Here is a 13,994-nt window from a genome sequence, read left to right as displayed (position 1 = left end):
TGGCATGTTTTAAGTCACAACGAAATTGCACTGGTGACTAGCTGGATGCTCATATGAGATGGACTATGTCACAGCCAGGAATACAGTATATTTGATTTGCAAGTTTGAAGTGAGCCACATTGCATAGTCAAATCAAAGTCTGGTTATTTCAGAAACTACTTTAAGAACAGATGATATCCCTATAACCCAGCCTGAGTAAGGGGCACATGTAACTATGCTCTCACAGAAGCAAAGCGGAAATTAGATTGTCAACATAGAGCGGGTCAGCATTTTTTCTTAACTTTTTTCTATGAAAACAGGCTGGTTGACAAAAAACAGAAATTTTCATGAGAGAATTTGTTTTTATCAACAATTGCGGGGGGGGCTTAATCAGGAAAAAATAACTCCAAAAACCAATTTTAGTTTTTGACAATGTAAACCAAAAAATTAGTTTTCAGGCTTTCAGTGAAAACCTGAAAATTTCTATGGAAATTTCTGACTAATTTTTTTAAAAATGTTTGCAAGAAATAAAATACATCTTTTTGACCAGCTGAAACTATGATGCTGAGAGTCACCATCTCTTTTTCTCCAGGGAGTATATAGTTTGTGCTTGCCCTTTCACTGGCATAGATAACTTCCCCCCTCTGCAATGGTTCCGGTGCACTGCCAGATGCATTAGTGGGGTGGAGACTAGGCTGCGCAGACATTCTTAGTGGTTTCCTAGCACCATCTTTGCAGGAAGGAAAATAGCAGACCAGGGGCAGCTGTTTCTCTTTTCCCACTCACCCCTCACAGTGTAGGCTATATGGAGAAGAAAGGGTGCGCCTAACACCTTTATTCCCTTGCAAGGGTGTGTAGTATGTCTCATGACTGACCTTTTTATAGTTTTTGTTTTGCAGTTGTGCAACTGACTGCAGAATCCACCTCTTTCTCCAGAATCTAAGCTTTCATTTTAAAAATAAATGTTTTTAGTCCTCATAGTTGTGAAGAAACCCTTCCAAATGTGAGCTGAATGTACTGAATTGCAGTGTGGTCTTTCTGGGAGATAATTACATGGGTTCAGAACCCTCTGCAGACAGACAATCAGAGCACAGCTTTCTTCCAGAGTTTTTTATGAGAATTATCCCTGATGGCTGGGCAGGTCAGAAAATTTTGTGTTAGCACTGATTGTCCTGAGGGAATCATTCCCAGTGCCAGATAGAAAACACATGTCACAAACAAAGCAAAATAGAGAGAAATGTGTGTCATGTACTTTGTGTATATTTGGTTGACATTTCTGTTTAACACGCATATCTAATGTGCAAATACCCAAACTACTTTTCTCTCGGTTCTGTTAACATACTTTTCCCTTAATTGTACCTGCCTGTGCTTCCTATAGAAAAAGGTGATCAGTTCCATGCTATGAAGTAAAAAGGACCAATTAATTTCAGACAAGCAATTTTACACAGGAACCTCTGGAAATCTTCACTCTGTGTAAACATTTATTTGAAATCTTTCTTCAAAAAGGATGGTTGTCTTTGTTGTATTATTATTTAATTTTATATTATGATGATGATGAATCAGGTTTGATAGAAATTAGCACCACTTCTGCTTCTTATGTTAAGAAAAATATAGATAAAAAGAATGTGAATATGTTTGGCCCCAGGAGTACACATGCACTTAATTTCATAAAAGGCCATATTACTGCTGGTATCAGTAAAGGCATAAGAACCAGTAAGTAATAGAAAGCAGACAGGAGTTCCTGGCTACAGTAGAAAAAACATCTGGGCCCTTGAGCAGATTGTAAATATGGGAGATAAATAAGAACTGATTTCCAGAACTCATATTAAACTTGATTTTTTTCTTTGAATTTTTCTATGCTTTGGGCTTTAGATAAACTCCAGAAAAACAAACATACATACATACAAACATACCTTTCAAACATCTTTTACCCTTAGGAATATTAAGCACAACTGTTGCATAATTTTTTGTTTCAAAGAGAAAAATAATGTACAGTATACATGGGCTGAGCAAATTATTTTAACTAATCACAGTCCTCATTTATTATTTCAATGTTATTTGTCTCTGTTATAGTTAATGTAGTCACACTGCTTTGAATATATGGGCCTGATTCTCCACTCCATTACCCCAGTTTTACACCATTGTAAATCCAGTGAAGTCAATAAGTCATACCAATGTAAAGTAAGAGTCATGCAGCTTAAAGCTGGTCTAACAGAGTTGGGAATGATTCAATGTGTTTTTAAGGCTTTGAGACAATGAAGCTTATCCTTGAAGAGCTGGGGAAACCCTAGACTCATTGCATGAAGCCACCAACAGATCAATCCCAGCACGAAATCCTGATGTTGCCTGACCTTCATGTTATGTCAGTTACTCACTGTCATCACGTAGTGGTGCAACATGATGAATTCACAAATTAATATCAGCATCATGCACCTGACTATTTTGTGGCTTTCCATAATTCTATTCAACATTGTTGCCTCTATCCCTGGTTCCCTATTCCTGAATGTGGAGGGATAGGGATGTTTCTCTTTTCCTCTCTTGCTTATTCTCTCCCTATCTTCCTCCACTGGATTGTTGGAGGAATTGGGTTAGATCCTGGATTTCTATAGTCCACTTACTTAGCACTCTCTGTATGGCCTCTCATGAGACCAGGCAAAGTGAAAGATGCTCCAATTAGATCAATAGGGCCTCATTCTCATTTACATTAGGGCCATTTTACAGCTACAGCTCTGCAACTATAACTCTTTATGTCTACTTTATATTGCCAAAGTGGTCTTAGTGTAAATGAGAATGAGGCCCATAAACTCCAGATGAACTGTATATGAGGATAACAAAACCTTACATGTGTCTTTAGAGCTACAGGCTGAGATCACTATTTTAAGACGTCTTACAAATGTTTATACTGTACACATCACTTCCCTGCTCATAAAGGAAATGTTGGTCCCATTTGATAGTTTCTCTAATGTGCAGCAGTCAAGCCAATATTTCAATTCTGTGGAGCACTGTGCAAAGAAGAGAGCATCTTTCTTGGATTTCTTTTGCTCACCATTCCCGCACTCCGTCCCCCTCCCTTGGTTCTCAAAATATTTCCTTCTGTGGGACATCAGGATGTTTTGTGGCCCATATTTTGAGAACCACTGCTGTAACAGAACAGTCATTTATCAGGATTGTATATAGAAGAATCTTTCTCTCTCCGTTTCCTCTTCTAACCCTTCAGCCTTTCTTCATTATCACTGCCCAATATCTTGGTGATCATTTTCCTGTGATGATGGTTTTTCCTTCTTATCTCTTGTGCTTCAGTTGCGATCAAGCTCAGAGCTTGACCAGGACATCCTCAACGATTGCCTCACTATTCAGCCTCTCCAACCAGCCCCTTCACCACATGATGCTGCAGACAATACCATGGGACGATCGCCAGGGCCTGTTCATGACATCTACACAGGTATAGTAAAAAGACAGGAAATGATCCCAGAACATTTAAAGTTAGGTATGATTGATGTATACTTCTGGGATTTTTAATGTGTGAAAAACTCTCTAAAATCCACTTCTTTTTCTTCCTAAACTACTCCTGAGCAGGACAGAACAATGTACAGTATATTAGAAAGGTATGTCTCTATCTGATATTTAAGTCTTTTTTTAGCAGGTCTCATTTTGCCCATGAAAAGACATACCACAATAAGGAATATGTTTGCTCTGTGGGAATTGGACTCTTGCCAGAGGTTCAATTCACCCATTCCTTCTAGGCTCCTTAAGTTCATTAAATTTGATTTAGAACTGAAAGGGAATGTTTCCCTCTTTGCTATTCATCTATAATTTTTTTAATAAAGGTATATAAATTAGGTTAAATGTGGCATTTTGTTAGAAAGTATAATAAACCCTTGTCCTATAGGTAAATATAAATCCACCAATAAACATATCTATATTGTTTACATAACAAGCCTTTTTTATAGTTTCAATTAAGTGTTTGGGAATTTCACTCTCAAATAATGACTGATGTTGGTTTGCAGTGGTTATAGCTGTTCAAATTTAAGAAAATATTGAAATATTAAGAAAATAAAAGTGACAATATTTTCCAAAGTTCAAGATCATCTGTAACATGCAGTGGATGACATTTCAGCATTTAGTATGAAATATCTAGATAACTGCAAAAACACCTATTTTTCAGTATTTGCTAGAATATTGTTGCATCTCCCAACAGTCTTCATTCTCTCTTAGCTGAGAGTCTAATCGAAAACCTCATTGGCAAGTCAAAGAGTTAGCTGAATCTTACAATGAGGAGGAGAACAATATAAAGTGGCTATTTTAAATAATGTTCTACTCCTCATTGTAAGATTCAGCTAACTCTTTGACTTGCCAGTGAGGTTTTCAATTAGACTCTCAGCTAAGTGAGAATGAAGGTTGTTATATGTGTGAGTGTGTGTGTGTGTGTGTGTGTGTGTGTACACCCTATATAGTAGTTTCATTTTGCTGTAAGACATGCCTGTTCTCAATTTGTTTTTCCCAAGGCTGTCATTGAACTATATAGTACTTCTAATGTCGTTTTTCTCATTTGTGTTTGATGTGTAATGTTATGATTGAGATTTACACAAAGAAAAGTCAGGAAATTGAAAGTTGTGGTTCCCACAGTGACTACAACTCAGGCCTTTTTCATATAAGAACTGTTTTGCCTTACTGCATATGATGTTAATTTTTAATGCCTTAATCCACGTAGTCTATTCAATTTCTTTCAATCTGAGTGTTGAGGAAAATGTCAAAATTCAAAGTTACATTTGTGTAACTATCATAATTACTTTACTAACATAGGTTTGTGTACTTCTGATTCTCTTTTATTGCCCTTTGAGGAGGGGATGGGTACTGAAGAAGTTTGAATAAAATACTTGATGTGCTGGACCTTCATTCATCTGAACAAAAACTTAAAACTTTTTTCAGGAAAGAAAAAGGTTGGTTATTCCCCCCTCCTCCCCCCCCCCCCAAAAAAAATATATCTTTCATTGGTGACTTGGGGACAGACAGGGCCAGAGTTCCAGAAGACCTCAGCATGTTCTCACAAAAATGTCTCAGTGGGAGCTGCTGAGATATTTTACAGATCTGGCTTATATGTGCTGTTGAACTTTTCCGTTCTAGGTTGCTGATTCAAATCCAGCACAGGCTGGGAAGGACCAGAAGTTTCTAGGCCAAAAGAATTAACGAGCTCAGTCCAGTTCTTAGTCAACAGTTGTCCACTCTATAAATGATACAATTTAGCACTCTCTTTGTCAGTCTCAGCAGAGAGATCAAGGACCAAATAGGCATGGAAAACTGAACTCCCCTCTCGCTTGCAACTGGTGTTTTAGGATCCTAGTGACACAGAATAGAGCTAGTAGTTCCCCTACACGTGCTTTACTAGTGGATAAATAGATGGCCTCTGACTCCAGCATCTTTCATTAGATTTTTTGTTTATTTTTCATTTCTGCATGGTCCTATAGGGAGCAAAAGTGACAATATACTGTGAGAATTAATATTTCTAGACTTATTCAAATCAAGAAATATTAGAAATCTCATTAATTTCTAGCTAAGTTTTATAGACTCAGGAAGTTTGGATGAGGTTTGCATAAGCATCCAAACTTTTGTACTTTTATCCATATTGAATCTCAAACCTTTAAAGTAACTGTGGTGATTTGAATAAATCCCCCAGTTGAGCTCTTTGACACAAGAAATTACTGACTAGTTATAAACTTTAGTAGGTTTTCAGCTCAGGACATTTTATATGCAAATCAGTTTATTTTCATTTAAATTCCAGTAATGCATTGGTTTTATGCTGAAATACAAGTTTGAAATGCAACTGGGCCACTAAGGCCTGATCCAAAGGCCACTGGTATCAACAGACTTTAGATCAGGCACCAGTGCAGAAACTGGAAGCTCAGGAGGAAAGCTGCTAGGCAAGAAACTTAGTGTTGCCAAATCTTGTGATTTTTATCAAGGATTTTTTTTTGCTATTCAGGATGAGGGTTTTAGCTTTTTATGATCCTCTGCTGCTTTCTCATCATAAATTTTTGCCCCTATTGTCAGTGGCTGCCATCTCCCTTTATTGTCAATAGCACTGAAGGCACAGGTTGTTCTTAATCAAGATGACTGCCTTTCCCCTACAGTATCTGCATGTGTAAGAAGGGCTGCCAAAAAGTTAAAAAAGAAAGTTAAAGTGCCCCAGTGTTTCCAATATGATTGAATCCAGGCTGCGGGGAGGCAATATGGCCACCCACTCTACTCTGTCACTGGGAAACTGTGTGGGGGATGGAGGGATATGTTAGAAGCAAGAGAAAGACCAAGGACAGGGTATGTCCATTACTCAATTTGGCCGGGCAGGGAACAATAACAGAAAAATGTGGAAATGGCAGAAGTGCTAAATGACTTTTTTGTTCCAGTTTTCACCAAAAAGTTTAGAAGCAGTTGGACATATCACTTAATGAATGCCAGTGAAAATGGGGTAGGATCAGAGGCTAAAATAGGAAAATAACAAGTTAAAAATTACTTAGACAAGTTAGATTTCTTCAAAGTCACCAGGGCCAATTAAATACATCCTAGAATACTCAAGGAGCTGACTGAGGAGATAGCTGAGCCATTAGCAATTATCTTCGAAAAATCATGAAAGACAGGTGAGATTCCAGAGGACTGGAAAAGGGAAAATATACTTCCCATCTATAAAAAGTGAAATAAGGACAACCTGGGAACTACAGACCAGTCAGTTTAACTTCAGTGCGTGGAAAAATTATGGAGCAAATAATTAAGTAATCAATTTGCAGACACCTAGAAGATAATAAGATAAGTAACAGTCCTCACGGATTTGTCAAGAACCAATAGTATAAAACCAACGTAATAGCTATCTTTGACAGTGTAATAAGTCTTATGGATGGGGGGAAGTGGTAGATGTGGGAGATCTTGACTTCAGTAAGGCTTTTGATACTGTTTCTCATGACCTTCTCATAAACAAGCTAAGGAAATATAAACTTGATGGAGCTACTATAAGGTGCGTGCATAACTGGTTGGAAAACCATTCCCAGAGAGTACTTATCAGTGGTTCACAGGCAAGTTTGAAGGGCATATCAAGTGGGGTCCCGCAGGGATCAGTCCTGGGTCCAGCTCTGTTCAATATCTTCATCAGTGATTTAGATAATGGCATAGAGAGTACACTTGTAAAGTTTGCAGATGATACCAATCTGGGAGGGGTTGCAAGTGCTCTGGAGGATAGGATTAAAATTCAAAATAATCTGGACAAACTGGAGAAATGGTCTGAAGTAAATAGGATGAAATTCAGTAAGGACAAATGCAAAGTACTCCACTTAGGAAGGAACAATCAGTTGCACACATACAAAATACAAAATGGGAAACGACTGCCTCAGAAGGAGTATTACAGAAACGTACCTGGGAGTCATAGTAAATCACAAGCTAAATATGAATCAAGAGTATAACACTGTTGCAAAAAAAACAAACATCATTCTAGGTTGTATTAGCAGAAGTATGGTAAGCAAGGCCTGAGAAGTAATTCTTCCACTCTACTTTGCACTGATTAGGCCTCAACTGTAGTATTGTGTCCAGTTCTGGGTGCCACATTTCAGGAAAGATGTGGAAAAATTGGAGAAAGTCCCAGAGAAGAGCAACAAAAATGATTAAAGGTCTGGAAAACATGACCTATGTGGGAAGCTTGAAAAAATTGGGTTGGTTAGTCTGGAGAAGAGAAGATTGAGAGGAGACATGATAACAGTTTTCAAATATGTACAAAGTTGTTACAAGGAGGAAGGAGAAACATTGTTCTCTCTAACCTCTGAGGGTAGGACAAGAAGCAGAGGGCTTAAATTGCAGCAAGGGAGGTTTAGGTTGGACATTAGGGAAAACTTCCTAACTGCCAGGGTGGTTAAGCACTGAAATAAATTGCCTAGGGAGTTTGTGGAATCTCCATCACTGGAGATTTTTAAGAGCAGGTTAGACAAACACCTGTCAGCGATGGTCTAGATAATATTTATCCTTGAGTGCAGGGGACTGGACTAGAAGACCTCTCGAGGTCCCTTCCAACCCTATGATTCTGTTTGGGAGGCAGGGAAGAGAAGTGGTAGAGGATCTGAGGGTCAGGGAGTGGGCTGAGAGGGTGTGGATGTGAGGAGCCAGGGGCAGACTGGGGAGATTGTGAGGAGGCAAGAGAGGAGAGCGTAGGTGCAGGATGGTAATGTAGAGTGAAGAGGAGGGAGATGAGAATCTAGATACAGGAAATAATCACAAGAGGAACAGGGATGTGTGAAATATGAGAGGAGACTGACGAGGTGGATGGGGAATAGGGGAAGAGATGTGTATGAGGGATAGAAGAACATGAGGGGGGGAATGGAGAGCAGTTAGGGGACTTGGGACTGTGGAGGGAGTCAGGAGGGGAGAAAGTAAAAGGATAAGTAATGAGTCAATGCTAAACCAGATTGAGCGGTAAAGTGGAGTCCCCGGCAAGCTGGCAATTTTTCTGTGTGTGCATTTAAGTTTGAATTTTGAACCTGAGATCTTTTGGGGCAGGTAGCTTCTCCCTTAAGGCTTTAAAAAAAATAGAGGGTAGTGAAGAAAATAAATGTATTTTAATAGCTTGATTTCCAATCCTATTTCTTGATATTTTACAGTCTGATTCATAATTTTTGCTTGGGGTTGGCAATATTGCATGACTGTTTGGATTCCTGGAGGAAATCGGTAATTTTTCATTTCTCACTATTTGTCTCTGCTTCCTACTGAACAGCAATTCTTGTAAACTAAGAGTTAATCATCATGCTTTTATGAGCTGTAATTTCTCATTAGTTAATAGACTGGTTTCTCTAACGCATTTATTTATTTATTGCTGCATCTATCAATCAGTTGACACATTTATTTGCTTTTTTCTTGGTGCACAGAAGACAGGTAGTATTGTTTCCCATCAATTAGCTTGGGATTTTATGTCAGGGATAGACAAAGCCATGTCATTTCATTCTGACAACCTCCCAATCCATTTGGAAGAAATTATTTCATTAACTACTTATCTGGGCTACTGGATAATGAAAAAGTGAAATAATAAAGGAGAGACTGGATTTTTAGGGAATGGCAATATTAAAATTATTCATGCTGCAGAGAATGGAAAAGCATTATAAAGTTGGCTGTGGTGTCCTAGAGAAGCGACTGTTCCAGTTGACAAATGGAAGCAGCAAAAATGATCCCACACTCAAGTTGAGGAGAAAAAGGGTCGACACAATCTGAAGCAGAAAATAGATGATACTCACTTTTACTGTAAACTGTTACACAGGACCTATCACCTGAACTGTGTCTGTGCTGTTTTCCGATTATAGACATGAGCAGATGTCTCTGTTACCAGTGGCCTTCATCAAACTTTTTACCAATTGGAGATATTTTAATAGTTTATACATATTTAAAAGCAAGAAATTTTTTTAATTATTTTTCGTCTAAGGGATGCACAAAATATATACTTGAAGGGATACTGTCAACTTGAAAAATCACACTTCTCTTTGGAACTGTTGTACCCGCTCAAGTTACAAGTATTGCCTTAGAAAACTATAACTGAAAGAAATGAGTGGAAATATATTTTTTCTCTATTTTTCCCAGTTTACTTTGTGCATTTGAAAGCACGTTGTATGTAGCCATTTTCACTTTTCTCCTGTATATACAATTTCTTCCATTCTGAAAAGATATTTATAACCATCAACAGAAGGAGCAGAAAAACACTTATATGTGGTTTTTTATTCAGAATGTAATATTTAAAGGGTTTTCTGTCAGAAACTGGAATCATTTCAAATAAGTCAATTTAAAAACTCCATGTTGAGGGTGTCCCTTTAAAGCTCTGAGCTAGCTTTCAGAGGAGCTGGGTATCCATATCTCTCAGTGATTTCAGGTGCTTAGCACCTCTGAAAATCAGGCCATTAGTCCACTAAACATTAATTTAGACGTGAATTGTAAAGCTAACCTGCATATTTAAAGGTCCTAAGTAGCCCTACATTTAATTAGCTTTAGAAAATGGGATAAAAGGATTTTTTATTTAAAAAAACCACTGTAGTTTTGTGGTTCATCGTAGTGCACTAGTAAAGTCATTAGTCTTTTTTTAATTCAGAAAACTGTACAAGACCATTTCTTTTATTTTTTTCTTTCTTTTAAGAAATGGCAAAAATGAAAAACTTTGAGACTAGCACATTTTTATGGCTTAAAGTATAATCATGCATAAAAGTGACTTAGGGCTTGTCTCTATAGACACTTAGTGCAAGGGAAGCCATTGTATGAATCTACAGTGCACTAGTTTTCCATGCACTACTGGCCATGTGGACCCTGCTACCGTGCACTAAAAGTTTCATAGCACACACCTCAGCTTGCTGTGCACTATGTTTTTGTGTAGAAAAGCCCTTTCTTTTGAAGAGCCTGATTCAGCAAACATGTACAAATGTGTGTTTAACTTTAAGTGTGTGTGGTCCCTTTGATTTCACTGAAATTACTCATACTTACAGTTAGGCACATGCATAAAAATTTGCAGTATCAAGGCCTAAAATGAAACCTATTCTGACTTGTGATATAAGAAGTTTAAATATAGCATAATCATCCTAATAATACAGTGGAGTACACTTATGGATCTTTTATTACCAAAAAAAGGTGAAAACAGATCCAAAAAATAAAATTAGCATTATAGATTAGAAAAACAGTTATAATAACAATAGTATAAAATATATAATTATAACAATGTTTTTTCATAAGCTATAATATTTGAGAAATTATTAAAATGTAAAGATTTATTGTATTTTTATAAACCTTCTAGATTTTAGAAAAACTTGTTATTTTTTACTGTTTTCTATATGAATTGCATGGTTAGGACTAACCTCACCACTAGGTATATATTTAATTCTTGGTCTAAATTCTGATCTGTGTTGCACTGGTGCAAGGCAGAGTAGACTTTGACTCAGAATAATTGAGGGCCTGAGTCTGCAAACACTTAAGCAAGTCCAAAACTTTACTCATGTGAGTAGTTCCATTGAGGTTGATGGGACTACTCATAGGTGTAAATTTAGGCATGTGCATATGTATTTGCAGGAGTGTTACTTAAATATTCCTTGGACCAGAGTGAGAGTGAGACTCAGCCTATAACCCCGTGGTTAGGGTATGCACCTGGGAGACCCAGGTTCCAGTCCCTGCTCTAATGAGTATGTAAGTATTTTATACAAAGTAGAACAGCTTCAACAGGAGAGACTGAGAGAGACCCACCCTAGTGGTGCGGGCACTCACCTGTGAGGTTAGAGACCTGGGTTCAAATTCTTGCTCTGAATCAGGCAGAGCAGGGATTTGAACCTGGGTTTCCCACATACTAGGTGAGCACACTGGGGTTTTGGGCATAAGGGTGGCACCATCACTATCTCCTCCTCATTTTTTTTTTTTTTACAATTTTTTTGTGACAAAGGGCTGGCCCAGCTTAAGCACCTAACTCCAGGAGAGTATTCATGGTTGAGAATCACAGGTGGAGGGAGGCATCTCCTTCTGGATCAGAGTTAGGCACCTAATTCCCTTTGAGAAGCAGGGCTTAGGCTCCACCACTTTCTTCTGCATTTCCTACTGGCTAGCTTAGCCAGCTCCCCACTCAGCTTACTGGCTTTTGTGAATCCCATTCTTAGGTTCCTAGCTCTCCCCACACATTGTATAAGGAACCTGGGTGCCTAAATTGCAGCTATGGAATCAGGTGGGCAGCAGAGTGCCTACATATTAGATGTTGCAATGCTCAGTGTAAGTACCCCTTTACGGATCTAGCCCTATGTTGTCATTTAAAAAAATCCTAGTCATTCTGGTTTATTCAGTATTATAGTATCATGAAATTTTCAGTCAGAATTTATAAATGATGTATTTTCTACTACATCCCTATATCTTAAAATATTTTGTGCCCCATCTCCTAGAATTTCTTATGCCAAAAAATCCTAAATGCTGTAATATAGAATATTTTTTTAGTTTTTAAGTTTATTGTGCCATATGTGGCAAAAATTCAACAGTTTCACATTTTAAAATAAACCAAAATGTATAATTTATAAATTCTCTCTGAAAATGTCATGAATTGCACATTCTCCAATGCTCTAAAATGAAGCAAGCTAATTACTGCAGCTGTTCACATTTGCAAGTTTTTCTTTGCACCGGAAAGACAGAATTGTTGTAATAAGAGTTTTTAGATTCTGCGGAATATTTTTGCAACGTTGCCCTGAAGACAGTGTTGTGAACCACTGTTCTAAGTAATATCATAGGGCCCAATCCTACAAATACTTTCATACATGCTTAACTTAGGAACGTAAGAATGGCCATACTGGGTCAGACCAATGGTCCATCTAGCCCAGTATCCTGTCTTTGAACAGTGACCAATGCCAGATTCTTCAGAGGAAATGAACAGAATACAGCAATTATTGAGTGATCCATCCCTTGTCATCCAGTCCCAGCTTCTGGCTGTTAGAGGCTTAGGAACATCTTGAGCTTGTGGTTGCATCCCAGCCCATCCTGGCAAATAGCTATTGATGGACCTATCCACCATGAATTTATCTAGTTCTTTTTTGAACCCGGTTATAGTCTTGGCCTTCACAACATCCCTGGCAATGAGTTCCACAGGTTGACTGCATGTTGTGTGAAGAAATACTTCCTTTTGTTTGTTTTAAACCTGTTGCCTGTTAATTTCATTGGGTGACCACTGGTTCTTGTGTTATGTGAAGGAGTAAACAACTCTTCCTTATTCACTTTCTCCACACCATTCATGATTTTATAGATTTCTATCATATCCCCTATTACCAGAGCCATCCCCTCAGTACGGTGAATTGGGGTGACTGCTCTGGGCCCTGCACTTTGGGGGGTCCCATGGGCCGCTGGTGCAACTGGCTGGCCTCAGGCACAGTCGGTCCTGGAAGTGACGAATTTGTCATTTGCTCCCTAGGCCCCGCACCTCCATAGGGACGGCCCTGCCTATTAGTCATCTCTTTTCTAAGCTGAAAAATCCCAGTGTTTTTAGTCTCTCCTCACATGGAAGTGGTTCCAATCTCTAATAATTTCTGTTGCCCTTCTCTGTACCTTTTCCAATTCTAATACATCTTTTTTGAAATGGGGTGACTAGAACTGTACACAGTATTCAAGGTCTGAGTGTACCATGGATTTATATAATGGCATTATGATATTTTCTGTCTTCTTACCTATCCCTTTCTTAATGGTTCCTAACATTGTTTAGCTTATACATGTGAGTAATGTTACACATGTGCTTCAGTGTTGGTTTATTATTATTATTTGAAATGTAGAGTGCCTGGGTGCTCCAGTCAGGGGTCATTGTGCTAGAAGCTGTACACACATATAACAAACAGATGCCCCAAACAGCTAATAGGCATATGAGGCAACTGGTGGATACAACACACAGGTAAGGGGAGCACTAGGTAACTCTGAGACAATTATTATTATAAGCATACACAGCTGTCACAGCACATCAGCGGCCTAATCATCATGACAAAGGAGGAGTTAGAAGGAAATCAATATAGTGAGTTTGTGGATAAAAGGCAATATGGGAGAAAGCATGAAGGTGTTGGTAGGAAAACTGGCCTTCTGAGTGATAAAGGCTGACATGTTGGCATAGCAGAGGTGGGAGCAATAGCTCAATGCCAATTAAAAGATGGCAAGTGTGGTGTGGTTAAGCTGTGAAGGGCTATCAAAGTGAATACAAGTAGTTTGTGTTTGTGCAATGGAAAGGGGGGAGCCAGCAGAGGGATGAAAAGATAGGGGTGATGTAGTCACGGCAACAAGTCAGTTGTTACCTTTTAATTACAATCAAGAAGAAACACTGTGTTTGTAGGACCTGCTATCTTTTGTGACCTACTATTGAAGAGGCAGGGAATGGAGCACACTTAACCAACCCTAGAGGCATTACAGGAGAGAACAAAAAGGTGGGTCACATCCAGGGCCTGCCAAATTCAGCATCATCTTTACCTCTTCAAATATGACATTTCATTCTTTTCTGTTCTGAAGCTTTTCATGGGCGG

At 38.5% G+C, this 13,994-nt stretch overlaps 1 protein-coding gene across 1 annotated transcript in view; it reads left to right on the top strand.

Moving 5' to 3' along the window:
- Nucleotides 1–13,994, top strand: part of GLIS3 (GLIS family zinc finger 3) — a 247,866-nt gene that overhangs the window by 186,048 nt on the left and 47,824 nt on the right. Inside the window, exon 6 of the mRNA XM_077816424.1 lies at nucleotides 3,280–3,421. Coding sequence (XP_077672550.1) covers nucleotides 3,280–3,421 — 142 coding nt within the window. The remainder of the gene's footprint in view (nucleotides 1–3,279; nucleotides 3,422–13,994) is intronic.

Source organism: Eretmochelys imbricata, chromosome 5, assembly GCF_965152235.1.
Source record: "Eretmochelys imbricata isolate rEreImb1 chromosome 5, rEreImb1.hap1, whole genome shotgun sequence".
In the NCBI taxonomy this organism is placed as follows: Eukaryota; Metazoa; Chordata; order Testudines; family Cheloniidae; genus Eretmochelys; species Eretmochelys imbricata.
The sequence above is the reverse complement of the archived record's forward strand: the minus strand, read 5'-3'. Positions and strand labels throughout refer to the sequence as shown.